Source organism: Mytilus edulis, chromosome 2, assembly GCF_963676685.1.
Source record: "Mytilus edulis chromosome 2, xbMytEdul2.2, whole genome shotgun sequence".
Taxonomy (NCBI): domain Eukaryota; kingdom Metazoa; phylum Mollusca; class Bivalvia; order Mytilida; family Mytilidae; genus Mytilus; species Mytilus edulis.
In genome coordinates, this window is record NC_092345.1 from 17,907,268 (window position 1) to 17,930,121 (window position 22,854).

General features: G+C 30.9%; 1 protein-coding gene across 3 annotated transcripts in view; it reads left to right on the forward strand.

Moving 5' to 3' along the window:
• LOC139511610 (protein SCAI-like) overlaps positions 1-21,407 on the forward strand; it is a 37,971-nt gene extending 16,564 nt beyond the window's left edge. Inside the window, exons 4-16 of one of the 3 annotated variants that reach the window (XM_071298514.1) lie at positions 2,552-2,650; positions 3,847-3,943; positions 5,527-5,625; positions 6,136-6,288; positions 6,804-6,929; positions 7,742-7,922; positions 10,164-10,260; positions 10,902-10,983; positions 11,614-11,686; positions 12,100-12,120; positions 15,091-15,264; positions 16,638-16,738; positions 19,466-19,759. In XM_071298514.1, coding sequence (XP_071154615.1) covers positions 2,552-2,650; positions 3,847-3,943; positions 5,527-5,625; positions 6,136-6,288; positions 6,804-6,929; positions 7,742-7,922; positions 10,164-10,260; positions 10,902-10,983; positions 11,614-11,686; positions 12,100-12,120; positions 15,091-15,264; positions 16,638-16,738; positions 19,466-19,624 — 1,462 coding nt within the window. In that variant the 3' untranslated portion in view covers positions 19,625-19,759. Of the gene's footprint in view, positions 1-2,551; positions 2,651-3,846; positions 3,944-5,526; positions 5,626-6,135; positions 6,289-6,803; positions 6,930-7,741; positions 7,923-10,163; positions 10,261-10,901; positions 10,984-11,613; positions 11,687-12,099; positions 12,121-15,090; positions 15,265-15,603; positions 15,696-16,637; positions 16,739-19,465 lie in introns of those variants that run through there. The other 2 variants (XM_071298515.1, XM_071298516.1) reach the window with 2 other exon arrangements.
• The last annotated feature ends 1,447 nt before the right edge of the window (positions 21,408-22,854 follow it).

Genomic DNA, 22,854 nt, shown 5'->3' on the forward strand with positions numbered 1-22,854 from the left:
TAACTGTATTGACTTATTGTATCATCAAAGATACCATATAACCATTAATTAATTTTAGCGCAAATGAAATTTGTCTTTAAACTAATATAGTGACATGTAATGACTATTAGTAAATTAATTCTGGCCTTCAGCATGTTTATAACACTACATCAATGATATCGTGGTTTTATAATAAGATTTAGATAAATTTAATTAAGAAATGAATGCTTCTTTATATAATTTTACTATAGTGTTAAAGCTTGATTGAAGCACATTTTGTAGGAATCTATATATTTCAGAAGGTGAAGACTAGGATGCTCCATACTATATGTGTGCTGGTGTCTTATTATGTTTTTGAAGATTTTGTCAATCATACGTCCCTGACCTTATTTTCATGGTTCAGTGACTTTTTGTTGTGTGAAATACTCACTTATTTATGTTTAACTTTATTTTGTATATGGGATCCTTGTAAGGTCAACATGTTCTTTAGATAAGGTTTTCTGGACTTGTACCTTATTCATGGATCAGAGATTAAGGTTAAGGTTTCCTGGTCAAGTCAATAATTCATATACTATAAGCACTAGGTCAATTAATATTATATTTGGTGTATGGAATGATTGTAAGGTCTTCATGACTGACTTGCAGGTTTCATCTGACCTTGATGACATCATTTTCATGGTTCATTGATCAATCTTAAGTTTTGTGGTTTTATCTGTTTCTCAGAAACTATAACCAATAGGTCAACTGTATTTAGTGTGTGGCATGATTTTATTAAAGGTGTACATGTCCTACTGGCAGGTTTTATTGGACCTTGACTTCATTTTCATGGTTTATTGATCAATGTTCAGTTTCTGTGGTTTGATCTGTTTCTCAGATACTACTGGTATAAGCAGTTGAATGATTATAATGTGTACATAAAAACTGGCAGGTTTTATTTGACCTTGACCTCATTTTCATGGTTCATTGATCACTATGAAATTTTGTTTGGTTTTGTCTGTTATTTGATTCTTAAAGCAATAGTTCCACTATCTTTGGTGTACAAAATTATTGAATGGTGTTCAGTTTGTCTGAAAAGGTTGATTTGACCTTGACCTATTTATGGTTTATTGGTTATTCTAATATGACGTGCTTCTTTAGCTTTGTAAAGAAACCATACTTTATTATCCAATAAAATTAGTTTGCACATGCGTATATTGACTACGGCAGAACTTGAAATGAATTTCGTCAAAATGGTATGCATTTAATGTATTTCCTTAAATTAAAACACTTTCAAACACTAAAATGATACACATTTTGTTACTAATACTTTAACAATGACAACAATGTGTCACAATTCGTAATTGAAAATAGTTGACCTAGATACAGCAACGTCCATGTTGGCTGTTCTAACTTCAAAACCCATCCCCCTAAAAACACGTTTCATCTCTCCTGTTAAAAAGGCATGTCATTGTATATTAATTTCATTGAAACATATGTTCCGACGATAAAATATAAAACAAAGAATAGGTTACTATTACTGTTGTACTGAAATGACAAAATTGTTTCATATTTCTGATAAAATGGATTGACCCTAGCAGGGAATCGAACCCCATTCTCCTATAAAAACAAATAGGCGTAATTACCAATATACCACCAAGGTTTCCAATCCATTTTACAAACGCAACAAGATTGTCACCCAGTATTAATTTTAATCTCATGTATAAATACAGCATTTGAAATCGTCAGATGCACAAAGGCGTGCCCTTTGATCAACTTTAAAAGGTGTAGCCACCGCAAGTATAAATGGATTTCTGTCAAAGGGCCCCTCCTGCCAAGTCTCGAATGTCAGCACAACTTTATCAAGAAATCCTCTATCAGATATGAACATATTTACCAATGCTACAATATTAACCGGCGGAATATTTACGATTAATTTAGTAAATAAAGACCTACCCGATTCTCCTTGTGCGTCCACCGCCATTGACGACTGACTTGAAAATGTGCGTGTCAGAAATTGACCTCAAAGGAAAAGACTGTTGAAATATAACTTTTCTGTTATATTGTGACACAAATATTAAAAATTAATTTATTAATATCTGTTTCAATTTTGAATTTTAGAAATTTATACAACTTTGCCAAATTAAACTGGTATGAACTAGTTGGATAAAAATCGACAGGAAGGTTGATGGAAGAGCCTACACAAATACCGTACACTTTATACACAGCGAACATAGATATTACCGTAATTGTCCTAATCAGAATCGAAATAATTGATGCCAGCTATACTTTATTGTAGTTTTAACATGGGTAGGCATTATATTCGTGTTATTTTAGCCCTCGCTATCGCTCTGGCAAAAATAATCACGAATATAATGCCTACCCATGTTAAAACTACAATAAAGTATAGCTGGCATCAATTATTTCTTAAATATAAGCAATAACCTAACTATATTAGGTATAAAAAGGAAGATGGGTATGATTGCCAATGAGACGACTCAAGGTGTATATAGTATGAAATTTAATCAAGTAAAGGTATTAAAATTATTATTTCACTGTTCTATATATATAACCTCACATCTTTAATTTATTTCAGTTTAAGAACGAGTGAAACTAACTATTTAAATGAGGCCTTTAGTTTTTACTCTGCCATTAGGAATAGAGGATACTATTCAAAAGCTAATAAAGAAGAAAGGTTTGTAGTTTACATTAAGCACAAATCAGGGTTGAATCCATGATGTTTAAAATGGGGTGTCAATCATTAAAAATGGAAAGTTAACTGCTGAGCAGAGTGGATAAACATTTTTAGGGACAATTTAATGTTAAAAGGAATTTATTTTCCAATCTAAGGGGGAGTGTATGTATTCCCTTTACATACCTCCCCTCCTCCCCCCTGAATCCTGCCACAAATTAATAATTACATTAGATGTATGTTTCATTATAATATGTTATTCTGATTGACAGTATGAAGCTTTTTTTTAACCTCAACATTAATCATCTATGAAATTGATTCATGTTTGGTGTTTTTTTCTCACTAAAAACCCACATTTTATTTTTCAATTGACTGTATACAATATATATATATATATAATTAATCCAATAGAACTTGAACAGCCTTCAGTAATGATCTACAATGGGGTTTTTTGCACATTGACACTTATCTCAGAATACTGTAACAGGTGTTGTTGAAATTTTATAAAAATTGTAGAAATTAACAAATGCTTTCAAATAAATGAGATGAGATAATATTCCAAATTCCTGTATTCCTCTGGGATATCTGTTCATTAGACTAATTTAATTATTTTACCTAGTAAGGAGTCCCACTCATGTGTCCCTGAATAACCATCTTTTGTCAGTAGTTATTGTTTTGAATCATTGATTTTATTCCATTGTTTTATTTTTTGCCAATTCAATGAAATGTTCTGCATATTCAGAATTTTTTGTTGTAGTTTATAAGTTAAAGATTCATGTTAACTTAGTTGTTTGATTGAGTGTTCTAAGTATAGGACCAAATTTCGCAGTTTATATATGATCAAAATAAAGATAACTTCATGATATGTTGATTCATATACTAATAAAAGAAGATTTCCAGGTGTCACTAACTACTATACTTGTATATTTATTAATCTCTGACAGCCTTAAATGGTTACCTTGGGAACAGACTCTGTTCCCAAAGTAACCAGTTAAGGCAGTAAAACCAGAAGCAATTAAGCATGATACAACCTTGTAATGGAGTCCCTGCATACAAAACAATAACACCTTAAGCTTCTTCATTTTAATCTATGAGGTATTTTTTCCAAAAAAATATCTGAAGCAAAATTGCCTATAGAGCTGCTTAATAACTAAAGTTGTACCAAAAGCATTAACTTTTATTACTACTCATTCTTACAGATCGGACTTGATGGTGAAAAAACTCAGATTTTATGCCAGATTTATAGTTGTATGTTTGTTGCTGAAAAGAATGAAACTGGTTAAAGATTTAGTGAAGGTATGTGTTGGACTTTTCAATTTTTATGGCCCGCAACGAAGTATTTGGTGTCATATAGTTTTACCCTTCTCCAAAATTCCGTAATTCTGAAATTCTGTAATTCCGATATTCTGTCATTTCATCATTCCGTAACAAACCATTATATGGAGTTTTTTTCTAAACGCCTTCAGATATTGGGCTGATTTAATGTATGTGAGTTAACCATAATGAGTTACAAATCAAGTTCAAGTTTGGTTCAGCTCCGCTAATTTTTGCTGAAATTACAGGCTTTGGACTTGGATAAATTGATGAAAATCACAGTTATACAGACTTTTTTTCTAAACGCCTTCAGATATTAGGCTGATTTTTGGTATGTGAGTTACTGTAAACCAACTTATTTTCGCAGATACTTTATTTTGCGTTTTATCTTTACAAGTCCACTTTGCGGCTATTTAATTTCGCGATTTTTAAATTTATATGATGTAGTTTAATAAGGAAAGATCCAAGTTTTACATTTTCGCGACTATTTATATTCGCGAAAGTCGCAAAAAATAAATCGCTCGTTAATATAAATCGCTCGCGAAAATAAATAGCTCGCGAAAATAAGTTGGTTTACAGTAACCATAATGAGTTACAGATCAAGTTTAAGCAGGGTTCTGCTCCATTAATTTTTGCTGAAATTGCAGGCTTTGGACTTTGATAAATTGATGAAAATCACAGTTATACGGACTTTTTTTCTAAACTCTTTCAGATATTGGGCTGATTTTTGGTATGCGAGTTAACCATGATGAGTTACAGATCAAGTTTAAGTTTCGTTCAGCTCGGCTAATTTTTGCCGAAATTACGGGCTATAGACTTTGATAGTGTTGAAAATCACAGTTATACAGACTTTTTTTCTAAATTCTTTCAGATATTGGGATGATTTTTGGCATGTGAGTTAACCAAGATGAGTTATTGATCAAGTTTAAGTTTTGTTCTGCTCCGCTAATTTTTGCTTAAATTAAGGATTTACAACTTTGAAAATTGTTGAAAATCACAGTTGTACAGACTTTTTTCTATACGCCTCCAGATTTTGAGCTGATTTTTGATATTTGAGACTACCATCATGGTTGTGTCCACATGTGTTATTGAAATTGCAGATTTTTCAACTTTTTGAGACGGAGCCATTCATGTCACTTTGACACATCTAGTTGATCAATGATTGATAAATATATCATGGCTTATAGTAACCAAGTAAAAGGGAGTTAACACATGTACAGTTTCAGGGGAGTTAACTGTTGTCAGTAGCCTTTTGTATAATACGTCAAAGAAATAGTAAAAAATTATAAGTTGGAATAGTTTTCTGTCATTTGAAAATTTTCCAGATTTAATTAAAAAGTACTTTGAAGAATGTTAGCAAACTGTGACTGTTTATTTTATTATAATTTTTCAAGAATTCAATTTATGAGTTATATAAGCATCTTACTTCAAAGTCTTTTTCATTTGTAGTATGTTTCAACAACAACCAAAGTTAATATTGTTATTCCCCATAGAGGAACTATTCTGTACATGTTTAATTACTTCATGATTAAAAAAAAATCAGATTTTGTTTTATTATATTGAAGGAATTACAAACACAGATAGAAGACTACACATTAACCTATGAACCAGAAGATCAAATGGAATGGTCCTTAGTGGTGGGAGAAATCAATGCATTTTTAGAAGTAATATTTTAAAGCTATATACTTTATACATCAACATACTAGTAGACTATAGATATAATAAAATGTGGTATGAGTGCGCCAATAAGACAACTCTCCATCCAATTCACTATTTGTAAAAGAAAAATCGTTATAGGCTAGGTCAAAGTAAGGTCTTCAACACGGAGTCTTGGCATGTTTATATTATTGACTTTTGCCACCAGTGTATACAAATTTTTAGATATTGTGGTAGGACATTCTGGTACTGGCTCAAACAAGTAAAATCAAGCTTATGATTGGTGCAATTTGGAAAAACAATTAACTGTATTATTTTTTTCTATATATATACAAATTATATACAACAAAATCATCAGAAAATATTTTTTTAGTTTCAAATTTGTGAACTAAAATTTCATGTTACATTTATTATTTCATATTGAGTTAATTAATTTTGTCCTATATGAAATAAAAAATAATGTGAAAAAATTTGGTTTTGTTATAAAATTAATTTGCTAATGTATTTTCTTTTTACAGTCAGACAATTTAATAGACATCCATGATGTAGACCCAAACTATTTCTTGTTGTCACACAGACTGACACCATTAAACACGCCCCCATTAGACAAAAGTACACCGGTGTATTTAGCATTACAAGAAATTATCATCGTGGGAAATACAGCAGATCAGGTAAGAATATAGATATTATCGTGGGAAATACAGCAGATCAGGTAAGAATATAGATATTATCGTGGGAAATACAGCAGATCAGGCAAGAATATAGATATTTTTTTTCTTTTCTTTTCATTTGGTGTTTAACACCACTTTCAGCACCTTTGGCTATTTCATGGCCGCCAATTTTTATTGGTCGGGGACACTGGACTTCATTAAGAAAACCACTGACTGTTGACAGTAAAACTGGCTATGCAATCCTAAATGGTTAGGATTGGAGTTGAACACATCTGCGACATTTAGGATTCTCACACCCAACCTCAGTGTTGACATGCTAGTGATTAAATAATTCAATTGCTTAGACCTCTCATCCACTGATGCTTCAAAAATTGACACTTAATAGAAAAATAAACATCAGAACAATATAGCCCTTTTGTGCTGAGTCAGCAAAAAGCAAACACCAATCAATCAAAACAATGTATTCAATAAAATATTTATTTCCTTTTGACTAATGTGCCAGATTTTGGTTTCAGGTGAAGTTCAGTGAATTGACACTTGATATGTTTAGGGTGCTACAGACTTTAGAAAGAGAGCCACAAGAAGATTTTACAGGAACCCAGATATACGATGCTTCTCCTGCCCCTGGTAGACCACCATTTGTAAGTCTTAACTTCATTCATTTGATTATGAAATGTCAGTTATTTGAATATAAGGGAGAGTTTTTCAGTCAAAACTCCTGGTTGAATGAAAACTCTTTTCTAGTTTAGAGACTGAAGAAGTATATAGATATAAGAAGATGTGGTATGAGTTCCAATGAGACATTTCTCCATCCATGTCACAATTTGTAAAAGTAAACCATTATAGGTCAAAGTACGGTCTTCAGCATGGACCTTGGCACACACCGAAAACAGCAAGCTATAAAGGACCACAAAATGACTAGTGTGAAACCTTTCAAACAGGAAAACCAACAGTGTAATCTATATAAAAAACGAGAAACCAGAAACACTTATGAACCACATCAACAATCGACAACTACTGAACATTAGATTCCTATACTATTTGTAAGTTGATCATGAGAGAGCTTTTATTTTGTGAAAATTTTTCCCTAATATATTTGGATAGTAGATCTTCCTGTGCTTATATTCAACATTTTGTACCCTCATGGCCAACTGCATTAAACATTTAGTACCTCATAGGCTAAAATATGTTTACTATTTTGCAGTTATTTGTAAATTATTGATATTTTCAAAAGTGCATACTTCAAAAGAGATCTTACTGGGCCATTACAAATTTTTAAAAGTTTTTGTATCCATGGCATAGTTGTTCTTTCAAAAAGTGTATAAAAAATGTTATCATTTCTTATTAGATGAATAGGTAAAATATGTTTTGAGATGATTTTGTTTTAAAGGACTACATACTTTTCAGAAGAAGCATATGAGAATATTTCATAATTCTTGTGATTTCATTTCAGGAAAATGGTGACAAAAATTCCAAGAGAGATAACCCTCACAAATATTTATTGTACAAACCAACATATAGTCAAATGAATACATTTCTAGCCTCTGGTTTTAAAGAACTCCCTCCAAATGGTGCCATGTTATTATATTTGTCTGCAGATGGTAGTTTAGGCAATGCCAAGCACACAGATGATGGTAAGTTTTACTTTAAATTTAAAGGAGAGGAGGAGGCCGGTGCCAACATTTATCGAGCTACATTGGTGGTTAATGCAGAGACATTTTATATGTCCTACTCCAAACGTTGGCTATTTTGGGTCCTGGGCTACATATATGGTTAATGCATATACATTTTACATGTCCTACTCCAAACATTGCCTATTTTTCGGGGGGGTGGGGGTGTCTATTACTCCGTTTTAAAAAGCCCTGGTTCCACATCTGATTTATCACAGTTATGCAGTATCTCTTTGTTGGCTCTGTTTATAAAGAGAAATTCAAATTCAATTTTGAATTTGACTTTGACTTAATTCACCAAGAATAAGACTGCTGCGGTTTTTTTGCAACAATGTTAAAAAAGTAATACTATTCAAGTTAGATTTATGATAAAGATGGTTGGTATTATATATAAAATTGGCATGAAGGTTTATTGAACAAAATGTTAAGGATGGATTAACTACCTATCAAGTGCTCTTAAATTGTACATAGAATATCAAATTAGTTAACATGGTTACAGTTTAAAATACACTGGAATCAGGTAAAAATTGATCCTTGGAATTTATTTTTACAATACAGATAGCATGTACTTTTTTTAGTTATTTTTATGTAACATTACTGTGGATTCCTTATATATTATTCATTTTAGGAATGACTGTAATATTTTTTCTGTCTATGAAGAAATAACATAAAAATTTGGTGCACACTCAATAACGCGCGTAGCTGGTTATTTAACAGTGTGCACCACATTTTTTATGTTATTTAGAATAGACAACCGTTGTTTGGTTGATTTTTGTTCAATTTCCACAACTTCAACATTACTATCAATTTTATTTAACTTATTTTCTTTATCATCATCGTCATCTGCCTTTCTTGTACCCCGATTGACAAATGAAAACATTGAAATTTGACGATTGGACGCCATCTTTATCAATGAAAACAAATCAGGGAGGTGCCATTAGTATTCAAATTTAAACGGTGAGGAACCGAAAAAAATCCGAAATTTGAAAAAAAAGCCAACCACCTCCTAAAATCGAAAGGTGGTCGGCTTTCAAAAGAAGGTGGTCGGCACACCCGGCTTAAATGCCGAATGGAAAACACTGTGCATACTCAGGCAAAATTACCACATCAATTATCTATGATAAACCATTTATACCTCAATCCACGAAAATTAATATCGACAGAATATATTTTCTATGACAGTTGTCTAGCGAAGCATTTGTTATTATTTCTATTACAGCTCACAATAACATATTTAGTATTACTTTTTAGCTCACCTGGTCTGAAGGAAAGTGATGATAAAGTGAAATAAATTCATAAAACACATTTAAATCGGACAAGTTGTCATTGTTTGCATCTGTTTTTATAGGATCATAGGAAGTAGTTTCTTAATCATTTTAAGGTGGTATGGGAGTCTAAAATAAAAATGATAGAATTTGTTCATACTTTGCCAAAACGTTGTATCTATTGATACATGTTGAAAAATATAATAAAAATGATAGGTCACCGCGCATTTTCTCAAGCTACAGGACGGGACAAAATGACACATTTTGTATGGATTATACAGGAAAAAACACCATTTTGTGATTAGAAACTAAACAAAATGATAGAATTGTTAAATACTTCAGGAAAAGATAGCTTTCAGACACTGCTTTGAGAATATCAAAAGAAAAGATAGGGTCACCGTACGTTTTTTCCGGCTAAAATACAAAATAGGAAAATTCCATACAGAATCCTTCAGAAAATGCACTTTTTTAGAGTTACCTCCCCTTAAAATGCCAATTTTCAAAAAAGATAAAAACAACCAAAAATAATTAACATTTGCAAAAATATCAATATTTAGAAGTTATATTCTTATAAATTTGTACTTTTAAATGAAAATGTACATTAAACATCTGCATTCCTGCATCAAATTTTGCTAACTTGATGGAAAATCTGGACCTTTGATTCTCTGTTTTTTACAATCCAAGATGGAGGAAGACACCCATACCACCTTAATGGTAACTGTATCGAACACTTGCTCATTTTGATAGGTCGATAGTCTAAATTTTACACGTTAAGATAGTCGGTAAGATAAATTTGTTACATAGTGTCCTAGTGACGTAATAAGGTATATATGGGGTCTCACCCTATATGGAATTTACTGACTCCATATATACCGTATTAGGTCACTAGCACACTGTAACTAATAATATTTTGAAAAATAGAAACATTTTTTTATTTCAGCTGCCTATGATTTAGGAGGAGTTATATGTAACAGTAGAAAAGATGCTGATATTATCAATAAAAACAGAAGACCAGGAATGTTGAAAGAATCCAACTGGTAAATTCAAATGTTTAATATCAAAATGGTGTAATCAAAGCATATCAATTGGTATAAAGCAATGCTTAGTTATTGGAGTAACATCCAATAAGGAAAAAGATATGAATAAATTTTAAGGTGATCAGATATAAATAAAATATTATAACACATTGTCGACATGCATACAAATGTTCACCTATATACTTAAAACTTGGTTTCTCCATGATAAATATGTATCAAGAAAATTAAAAAATCATGCATAAATCACATCGCGTCAACTGGAAAAGATAAAATATAAAATGAAAATATTTGTAAAAGAAATTGGTTTACAGTAGTTTTAAGGTTATGTGAACAGTAATGCAAAGAAAATCAGAACAGAACACTCCCCATCTGTCTTAAAAATTATCCGGAAACTCAAATGATGCATGTTTTAACAAAAATGATAAAGCATTAATTTAAAAAAAAAGATTACCATTCAAGTTTGAAATTATACTCAAAAGCTTCCTTTTATTTATAATTTGAAAATGCATTTTAGAGTAATTGAAAACACCTGTAATGCCTTATGATAAGCTTCCATAGAAAACATTAACTAAATATTAAATATTCAATGTAATAAATCAAGTTTATTTTGATCTGAGGCTAATCAGTTTCTAACATTGCAGTTTACATCCAGGAGATCTATATCCTTACACAAGAAAACCATTATTTTTAATTGTTGATAGTGACAACAGCTCTGCATTCCAGGTATGTGTATTTTTCATTAAGGTCTTTCTATGGTTATGAAAATAAAAAGACAAGGTATGACTTCCAATGAGACAATTCACCACTAGATATCAAACAACTATAATCCACTGTATTGCCATTAATACTAATAGATTTTGATATATGTATGTCACCACTTGACATTGTAAAATGGGACAGAATTTTGGATGTTATACAATTATTCAATCCAAACATAATTGTAACCAACTTTTTATACTTAATTTGCCCATAAATGAAAGAATAGATTTATCTTTATAGTAAAGTCAATTTATTTATTTATTTAAAATACACAATGGATACGTTGCTATCAATTTTTGGGGATTACTTAAAACTTGCAAATTTATATTTTATATCTATTTCAATGTATTTGATTACATATATATGAACTACTGTTGATCCATTATTATGGGTTTTGTTGGTACAGGTCAACCACAAAATCAAATGTTAAATGCATAAACTTTTTGCAATAGGCTTGGTATACAGAGATTGGCAAAACCACAAAATCAAATAGGTGTTTTTTTATTATCTTTTGTGGCTTTTTTATTGTGCCAAATTTATGACTGAAAATTGACATGATGATTATAAAAGGATATTATATTTTTTTCTTTTAAGAATTTTCCAAATTTGTTTGGACAGCCAGTTGTATGCTTTCTATCACCAGAACAGGTCCCTCATGCCATGCAAGGTAACTATCTTAAGGACACAAAAAGACTGCATTCAATTGAAATTTTTAATATTTCACAGTGATGTCCCTTTGTTATCAAAATGTACTACAATAATAAAAAAAAAATTCAGAATTCTGTAAGTAGAATATAAAAATGCATCAAAGTTCAATTCTATTTCCCGTCATAATTATTGTGTAGTTTTTGTGATTCCTTTTATAATAAGAAATATACAAATAGACAATTATTTCTCTTAACTAACTGCATGAAAAAGAACCTCCTAGTAATAGCTTATTATATGTTTCAACTTTTGCTTCAGTATACTCCTTTGTATAAAATTATTTGAAATTATCAAAACTATTAAGAATATAACCATGCTTACTTCGTTTGTTAAATGTATAGCCATTTCTTTATAATGCATGTTTTTATTTTTTAGCTGTTAATCAACCTATTATAGGTTTGTTAGTTTGCTGAAATCCTTTTCTTTTCATGGTTCTTTTGGGGTCTATCAAGTAAAGGGTCAAGAAAGGTGCATTTTATTTTCAAACAAGAAGGAAAATTTGATAGGTTTTAACCAATAAAAAATTCTTCATTGTTTGAATTTTATTTTTGTAACATGTAGATCCAATTTAAACATTTGCTGTAATCAGGTGTTCAGCATTAAGCAGTTGGCACATATGTGCAAGTTTAGTTGTGACATTAATCTTTTGTATCCCATGTTCTATTAGAATTACCAAACAATAAGTTGTTACAAGGGAGACAATCTGTGATTCCATATGCACCTTTTTTGATCCAGTACATTCTCTTTACCTTCTTTGCTCTTAGTTGGCATACTATGAATTTTATGTAGGCTATTATCTCATGTAGGGTTAGATTTTTTGTTTATTTCATTTTTTCATTTTTTTATTTTGAATGAATCAAAGACAGTAAGATATACTGTCAACTTGTGGGAAATACCTTCAAATGAGAAAAGTGTTTGGACAAGCAAATTTAATGTTTCATACAATAATAATAAAACAATATGAATAATTTATCATCACTACGAAAATAATTTTATAAAAAGTGATTAGAACTATTGAGATATCCAATTTCTAACATATATTCTGCTATTTTTGGTTTTCAGAGAGAAGTATGTACATTATGTGTTGATTTTTATGGATGTTTGATAACACTTGTATATGATTGGCTGATTTTTATGGATGTTTGATAACACTTGTATATGATTGGCTGATTTTTATGGATGTTTGATAACTCTTGTATATGATTGGCTGATTTAGATTCTCTCAAAAAAATTGGGACATCATGAAAAGAATTTGAATACAATAATTTTCAACAGAAATACCTGTTTTCTATCTAGTCATTGTTTGTGCCTTAATTGATTCTTAATTCATTCTGATAATGACCAATAGATCCTAATTTAAAATTTAAGCTATAATTGGGGAAATAGAAGCAGAAAGAAGTATTGTTACAATGTCTTTTTTTATTTACATTAATAGAGAGAATCTAAATACATATTTTTTGGTATTGGTGTTGTCTTATTGCTGCTATAGACAAGAAATCAATTTGATAGTTCCACAAAGATTGAGAATGTCACATTGGCTGTTGTGATATTATGTATAGCAAACTAGCACAGTACTATTTTTTTATTTTAGTTTGTTGTAGATAAAATCAGGGATATGTTAAGAAAATTTTAATTATTTTTTAATTAATCCATTCACTTTAAATCTATATACATTTCAAATATAGTTCTCAATACTTATTGTACGCTTAACGAAATTAGATTTAGTGTGAAAAAATTCCTATTTTTTTATTGAAGTACATGTCTTTTCCCGTTTTAATCCACAGTATCTATAAACCCCTCCCCTGTTTAACTATAACCATACCAAATACCCTATCATATATGAATAAGTACTGGTAGGTATATATAATGCTGCTATAGCTATGGAAAATTGGTTAAGTGTATGTGTTAATACAAGTACAATTTTTAAAAAAATGTGTAGATGTGTTTGCATTGTAAATATTTTTATTGAATGGTAATGGTGCTTGCTTTTACAATGGCTTTATAGATTTTTGCTTGTATATTTTTTTGCATGTAGATTTTTTTGATGATTTACAAACAAGCTCCTTGGTTTAGGTTTTTTGTGTGTGGTTTGTCTTATTTTCAGACACTATTTGAATGCATAAAATTATATACAAACATAGAAAAGTTAGATTTTCAATTTTAAAGAACTTGTATAGCTGATGGTAACAGCTTGTATGCCAGAGAAAAAAAGATGTAGTTAGTTCAGTTCAAATTCTTAAGTATTTTAATGCCCCACTTACGATAGTAGAGGGGCATTAAGTTTTCTGGTCGGTGCGTCCGTTCGTCCATGCGTCGTTCATCCGTCCGGGCTTCAGGTTAAAGTTTTTGGTCAAAGTAGTTTTTGATGAAGCTGCGGTCCAATCAACTTGAAACTTAGTACACAGTTTTCTTATGATATGATCTTTCTAATTTTAAAGCCAAAGTAGACTTATGACCCGAATTTCACAGTCCACTGAACATAGAAAATGGAAGTGCCAGGTTCAGGTTTAAGTTTTTGGTCAAGGTAGTTTTTGATAAAGTTGAAGTCCAATCGACTTGAAACTTAGTACACATGTTCCCAATGGTATGATCTTTCTAATTTTAATGCCAAATTAGACTTTTTACCCTATTTCACGGTTCATTGAACATGGAAAATGATAGTGCAAGTGGGGCATCTGTGTACTTTGGACACATTCTTGTTTAATCTCTACATCAGGACAGTGCACGAAATGAATGCAATTATCTATTAATTAATATCAAACATACAGAAAAAAAAAATTGTTTGTGCCAAATGTAAAAATGTAAACTGATTATCATGTTAGAACGATATTACTTTGTAGTAGGATGTTTGTATGACTTTAACTTACAATATTTCACATCCCAAATAATTTCATTTGATATTTTCAAAATGATACTTCAAATCAGCATAGTTGGTACAATCTTAGCTCTGAATTATTAAACTTCATATAAATGGAAAAAAGAAGAGAAGTAATTGTAACAAACTAGCCTAGCAACTCAGTACACATGTTAGTATCTAAGTTGTGAAAATAACAACAATCCTAAGAATAACAAGGTACTGTGGCTTCATGTATTGTCATGGGAACCAATATTATCAACTTCAGAAAACTTGCATTTTCATGGATATTTTATTTTTTATTTTCAAAGTCTGCCTGCAAGTATATATTTTTTTCATTTCGTTGATCATTTAAATTTATGGTTCATCAGATTCCGTGAAATCCATGAAAATTTGGTCCAACGAATAATAATAAATCCATCGTATATATTCTTAAAATCTTGTTGGTTACGTACTTTCAGATCACTGTCTACAACTGAATAAAATTTAAGAATGTTCATTTTCTATTTCAGATCAAAACCAGAAAGGCAAATTGTTTACATTGTTTTTACATTCCCCATTGATGGCATTCTGTCTAGTATGTAACTACATGTCAATATCCATAGCAACATGGGACAAATGTCAGGCTCAAGTCAACAAGTTTATGGCAGAAGCTTCAAAACTATTTGTTAAGTCTAGGTCAATAGGTAAGTACCTGGATGAAGTTTACTGATGGAATTAGTTTCTATCTTAGTACTTTATGCTGTTTCATTTGTAACGTGGGTGAAATAAATTCATTGTATATTCTTTACAAAATTGGGGTTGAAACACCAAATCCAGTATTTTTATTTTATTAGTTGAGTTCTGAGTCTGAGTAAGATAATTAATAAGTTTGCAAATATTGGTGTGTAAAAAAATAGTTTTCTCATAAAATACCTATGGTATATGAAACCTATCCACTTTTATTATTTTATTTTGAGGTAACTTTCATTTTATGCTTAAATAAAATATCTGTAATATAATATACTCTTATCTTACCATTTCAGATCATGCCTACATACAGTTTCTTGGAGATGACTTTTTACGGCTCATTATGTTGAGATTTCTGTAATATAATATACTCTTATCTTACCATTTCAGATCATGCCTACATACAGTTTCTTGGAGATGACTTTTTACGGCTCATTATGTTGAGATTTCTGTAATATAATATACTCTTATCTTACCATTTCAGATCATGCCTACATACAGTTTCTTGGAGATGACTTTTTACGGCTCATTATGTTGAGATTTCTGTAATATAATATACTCTTATCTTACCATTTCAGATCATGCCTACATACAGTTTCTTGGAGATGACTTTTTACGGCTCATTATGTTGAGATTTCTGTAATATAATATAGTCTTATCTTACCATTTCAGATCATGCCTACATACAGTTTCTTGGAGATGACTTTTTACGGCTCATTATGTTGAGATTTCTGTAATATAATATACTCTTATCTTACCATTTCAGATCATGCCTACATACAGTTTCTTGGAGATGACTTTTTACGGCTCATTATGTTGAGATTTCTGTAATATAATATACTCTTATCTTACCATTTCAGATCATGCCTACATACAGTTTCTTGGAGATGACTTTTTACGGCTCATTATGTTGAGATTTCTGTAATATAATATACTCTTATCTTACCATTTCAGATCATGCCTACATACAGTTTCTTGGAGATGACTTTTTACGGCTCATTATGTTGAGATTTCTGTAATATAATATACTCTTATCTTACCATTTCAGATCATGCCTACATACAGTTTCTTGGAGATGACTTTTTACGGCTCATTATGTTGAGATTTCTGTAATATAATATACTCTTATCTTACCATTTCAGATCATGCCTACATACAGTTTCTTGGAGATGACTTTTTACGGCTCATTATGTTGAGATTTCTGTAATATAATATACTCTTATCTTACCATTTCAGATCATGCCTACATACAGTTTCTTGGAGATGACTTTTTACGGCTCATTATGTTGAGATTTCTGTAATATAATATACTCTTATCTTACCATTTCAGATCATGCCTACATACAGTTTCTTGGAGATGACTTTTTACGGCTCATTATGTTGAGATTTGTCTTTTGTTATATTGTTCTTATCCTACACAGAGGCTTCAAAGTGAGTAATGATAAATGCATATAGAGTATTGTCTTTTAACTCTTATCTAATAATGTGGCTTTATTTATGATAGATCATTACATAAAGAACAGTTTGATTTTTATACGACTGCAAAAATTTTAATTTTTCGTTGTATATTGCTATCACGTTGGCGTCGTCGTCCTGCGTCGTCGTCGTCGTCTGAATACTTTTAGTTTTCGCACTCTAACTTTAGTAAAAGTGAATAGAAATCTATGAAATTTTAACACAAGGTTTATAACCACAAAAGGAAGGTTGGAATTGATTTTTGGAGTTTTGGTCCCAAAATTTTAGGAATTAGGGGCCAAAAAGGGCCCAAATAAGCATTTTCTTGGTTTTCGCACTATAACTTTAGTTTAAGTAAATAGAAATCTATGAAATTTTGACACAAGGTTTATGACCACAAAAGGAAGGTTGGGATTGATTTTGGGAGTTTTAGTTCAAACAGTTTAGGAATTAGGGGCCAAAAAAGGGCCCAAATAAGCATTATTCTTGGTTTTCGCACAATAACTTTAGTATAAGTAAATAGAAATCAAAGAAATTTAAACACAAGGTTTATGACCACAAAAGGAAGGTTGGGATTGATTTTGGGAGTTGAGGTCTGAACAGTTTAGGAATTAGGGGCCAAAAAGGGGCCCAAGTAAGCATTATTCTTGGTTTTCGCACCATAACTTTAGTATGAGTAAATAGAAATCTTTGAAATTTAAACACAAGGTTTATGACCATAAAAGGAAGGTTGGGTTTGATTTTGGGAGTTTTGGTCCCAACAGGTTTTTAGGAATAAGGGGCCCAAAGGGTCCAAAATTGAACTTAGTTTGATTTCATCAAAAATTGAATAATTGGGGTTCTTTGATATGCCGGATCTAACTGTGTATGTAGATTCTTAATTTTTAGTCCCGTTTTCAAATTGGTCTACATTAAGGTCCAAAGGGTCCAAAATTAAACTTAGTTTGATTTTAACAAAAATTGAATCCTTGGGGTTCTTTGATATGCTGAATCTAAAAATGTACTTAGATTTTTGATTATTGGCCCAGTTTTCAAGTTGGTCCAAATCGGGGTCCAAAATTAAACTTTGTTTGATTTCATCAAAAATTGAACAATTGGGGTTCTTTGATATACCAAATCTAACTGTGTATGTAGATTCTTAATTTTTAGTCCCGTTTTCAAATTGGTCTACATTAAATACCAAAGGGTCCAAAATTAAACTAAGTTTGATTTTAATAAAAATTGAATTCTTTGGCTTTTTTGATATGCTGAATTTAATCATGTACTTAGATTTTTGATTATGGGCCCAGTTTTTAAGTTGGTTCAAATCAGGATCCAAAATTATTATATTAAGTATTGTGCAATAGCAAGAAATTTTCAATTGCACAGTATTCAGCAATAGCAAGAAATCTTCAATTGCACAGTATTGTGCAATAGCAAAAAATGTTCAATTGCACAGTATTGTGCAATAGCAAGAAATCTTCAATTGCACAGTATTGTGCAATAGCAAATATTTTCAATTGCACAGTATTGCACAATAGCAAGAAATATCTAATTGCACAATATTGTGCAATAGCAAGAAATTTTCAATTGATTGGAGTTATCTTTCTTTGTCCAGAATAGTAGTTGAATCAACTTAATTAATTGTTTTATACAATGCACAATGTATATTCACTTTTACTACCAACTGATAAATTAAAACACTCTTTACCATTCAGTGATAACAAGCACTTTTTGGTTACATTTTAATATTTTATGATGTATTTAAATGAGTAGTTATTGTTGCAAACTCCATTAGAAATTTGAATTGAGATCAGTTTTGAAAAAAGGGAAAGGGGGATGTGAAAAAAAAATGGTGGGGGGGGGGGGGTTAATTTTTCTCATTTCAGATTTCATAAATAAAAAGAAAATTTCTTCAAACATTTTTTTGAGAGGATTAATATTCAACAGCATAGTGATTGCTCAAAGACAAAAAAAATATTTTAAGTTCATTAGACCACATTCATTCTGTGTCCAAAACCTATGCTGTGTCAACTATTTAATCACAATCCAAATTTAGAGCTGTATCAAGCTTGAATGTTGTGTCCATACTTGCCCCAACTGTTCAGGGTTCAACCTCTGCGGTCGTATAAAGCTGCGCCCTGCGGAGCATCTGGTTTTATTTGTTTTAACTGCACAACACAAAAACTTGGGAGTTAAATCTTTAAATAACATGTATTGCTTAATCCTTCAGATTCAATCACATTTGAAACAATTGTGCTTACATTTATATTTAAAAAAAATGATTGAATTGAAAGAATGACTCAATAATGACCTCACTAGAAAGCATTATACAAATGTCTTGCTTGCTCCTGACTTCTATTTGTGTGGTAAACCTTTGCCAATTTGTACTGTTAGTAAAATAAAATCTAGGAATGGAAACAGGAAAATATGTCAAAGGGCTTCAGCTGGCCTATAATCACAATTTGTACTAGTTCAGCAAAAATGAATGGCACACTAAACTCCTATACTATAGCCAATATAAAATAAATACACACAGCAATACGCACAGTAAAACTCAGTTTGAAAAAAGTCCTAAGTCCAATAATAGAATAGGTAACAGAAGAAACCAAACAAGGTGACTATGACAATAAACTTCTAAATAGCTGAGGAGATATATATATATATATTTTCAATTTAAAATCTAGTTTTAACATCAATCTAATAGTTATGAATAATTTTCAGGGGCCTAGCTACTACCCAATGTCTCACCCCCCATTGCCTACAGAAGAGATACTGGAACACCCTGTGCTATGTAAGATTGTGCTTGAACTTGCTACGTTATTGGACTGTAGACATGTAATGTCAGAGCCTGGTGAAGTTGACATTCACGCGACAACGTGATCTGATGATGTTTTACACAACGTTTTTGTTACATTCCATGTGTTCTTTAAACATTTTGTCTCAAATTATACTGTAAGCTACTTTATTTTTGTAGCCAGAATTATAGAAAAAGATTTTTTATGTAAATTCATAATATAATTGTCACAGTTAGATTGAAATTAGTTTTGAGTACTTTCAAATTTAGAAAGTTTAAAAAGATTAGTGTAATTAAAAGTATAATTTTTAAATTTGTTGATGAAGCTTGTTTTGTATGATGGTTAGCATTTTTATAAAAATAAATTAGCTTGCAGTATGTATTATTAAGCTTTCAAATGAGATTTTTTTAGGATTTAAGCATGAATGTAGATGAGTTGTAAAAGATATTATTTTTGTGCCATTTTTAGATTTTTTTTTATAATTCACAAGCATTTGATTAATTATTTTGCATTAGAAAGAAGATTGGATTTTTAGCTCACCTGGCCTAAAAGGCCAAGTGAGCTTTTCTCATCACTTGGAGTCCGGCGTCGTCCGGCGTCCGGCGTTGTCGTCGTTAACTTTTAAAATCTTCTCCTCTGAAACTACTGGGCCAAATTAATCCAAACTTGGCCACAACCATCTTTTGGGTTAGTAGTTTGAAAAATGTGTCCGGTGACCCAGCCATCAAACCAAGATGGCCGTCATGGCTAAAAATAGAACATGGGGTAAAATGCAGTTTTTGGCTTATAACTCAAAAACCAAAGCATTTAGAGCAAATCTGACATGGGGTAGAATTGTTAATCAGTTCAAGATCTATCTGCCCTAAAATTTTCAGATGAATTGGACAACCCGTTGTTGGGTTGCTGGCCCTGAATTAGTAATTTTAAGGAAATTTTGCTCTTTTTGGTTATTATCTTGAATATTATTATAGATAGAGATAAACTACAAACAGCAATAATGTTCAGCAAAGTAAGATTTACAAATAAGTCAACATGACTGAAATGGTCAGTTGACCCCTTTAGGAGTTATTGCCCTTTATAGTCAATTTTTAACCATTTTTCGTAAATCTTAGTAATCTTTTACAAAAATCTTCTCCTCTGAAACTACTGGGCCAAATTAATCCAAACTTGGCCACAATCATCTTTTGGGTTAGTAGTTTGAAAAATGTGTCCAATGACCCGGCCATTCAACCAAGATGGCCGCCATGGCTAAAAAGAGAACATGGGGTAAAATGCAGCTTTTGGCTTATAACTCAAAACCCAAAGCATTTAGAGCAAATCTGACATGGGGTAGAATTGTTTATCAGGTCAACATTTATCTGCTCTGAAATTTTTAGATGAATCGGACAACCCATTGTTGGGTTGCTGACCCTGAATTGTTAGTTTTAAGGAAATTTTGCTGTTTTTGGTCATTATCTTGAATATTATTATTGATAGAGATAAACTGTAAACAACAATAATGTTCAGCAAAGTAAGATTTACAAATAAGTCAACATGACCGAAATGTTTATTGTCAATTTTTAACAATTTTCATAAAATTTGTAAATTTTTACTAACATTTTCAACTGAAACTAATGGGCCAAGTTCATTATAGATAGAGATCATTTTAAGCAGCAAGAATGTTCAGTAAAGTAAGATGTACAAACACATCACCATCACCAAAACACAATTTTGTCATGAATCCATCTGCTTCCTTTAATATTCACATAGACCAAGGTGAGCGACACAGGCTCTTTAGAGCCTCTAGTTTATATATATTCCTATTACACCAAAGGATCAAATTGTCTTGTCTGGAAGGGCATATTTTTTAAATAAACTTGTACAAGCTATTAATATTTTAACTTTTTCTTGCAATCATATTGATTTGCAAAAATAATTCCAATCATTGATAAGCTCTTTAAAATACTATCTATATTTTAAAGAATTCATCAAAAATTATTCCTTTAACTTTATTTCATAGTTTTTTAAAGGTTATATTTGTCATTATATATAAGTCTTGGTTATCACAGCACCGTTTTAGCCCAGAATTTGTGTGTGAAAAAAAATGTCCTTTTGACATACCAGTGCTAGTCTATAAGAATCATATCCGTTTCAAATGCATTTTGGTGAATCTCAACAAAACCATTGAACATCAGATTTTTTACATTTACTGAAATTGGATGTTTCAGAGTATGTTGATTATATTGGGGCTGAAATTATCATGTAAAAATTTTCCAAATGAAATGGTTATGCTGTGACATTTTAGTTAAGATAAGGGATGTATTTTAATGTTCAGAAGTAAAAAACGGGCATTAAGTAATAAATGCTTTTATTTTGTCTTTCTTTTTAGTTTTTGAAGTATTATTTGGATAGTGATATTCCATATGAAGAAACCAATTTATGTTAACCTTTGTATTATACAATAAGATATTATTAAACATAGGGTTATATAATTAGATAAACGGAATAAAGCAAAATGCAATATTTACAAAATATTTTGAGTTCAGATGGACATACTTGTATATATTTTCCATTTTAAGAAGGCAGTGCATAAAAATAAAAAAATGAGGCCTAGATTTTGATGTTTTAGCTCTAAGAGTTGTAGAATAAAGAGTTCAATTGTAAAAAAATATTGAATGAGTGACTGAAAAACATTTATTCACGAATTTGCGTAGTGTTTTTCTGTCACATATTTTTCTACAGGGATAGATTAGTCCATCTTTTTATTAAATATGCAAGGAGCTATAATATTTGCTTCTGTACATTTAAAATTTATTTTGAAGTAATGTCATTGACATTTTCTATGGAACACATTTGATGATGGAAATTATCGTATTTTATTTTATTGGGAAATTATGGTATTTTCATTGTAACCAATGTAACAATTTTAGAATTATGACTTGTTCAATTTAGCACTGATGAATGTTATATTAGAGATATTTTATATTTTTCTTTTTTATTTATTTAATAGAATTTGTAAACCTCAATAGCATTTCCAATACCACCCCATGTCATTGGAATTATAATACACTGTTAGATCATATTGTTTTCTTGTTTAGAGAGTAAGTACTGATAAACAACATTTTTATACCCCATGCAACGAAGTTGCGGAGGGTATAATGTTTTTGACCCGTCCGTCCGTCCGTCAGTCCGTCCGTCCGTCAGTCCGTCAGTCCTGTTTCTTGTCATCGCAACTCCTCTCAAACCACACAACAGAATTTCACGAAACCTTTTCAGATAATAAGGACATACTATGTAGTTGTGCATATCGACGGGAAATTGCGATTCAATTTTTTT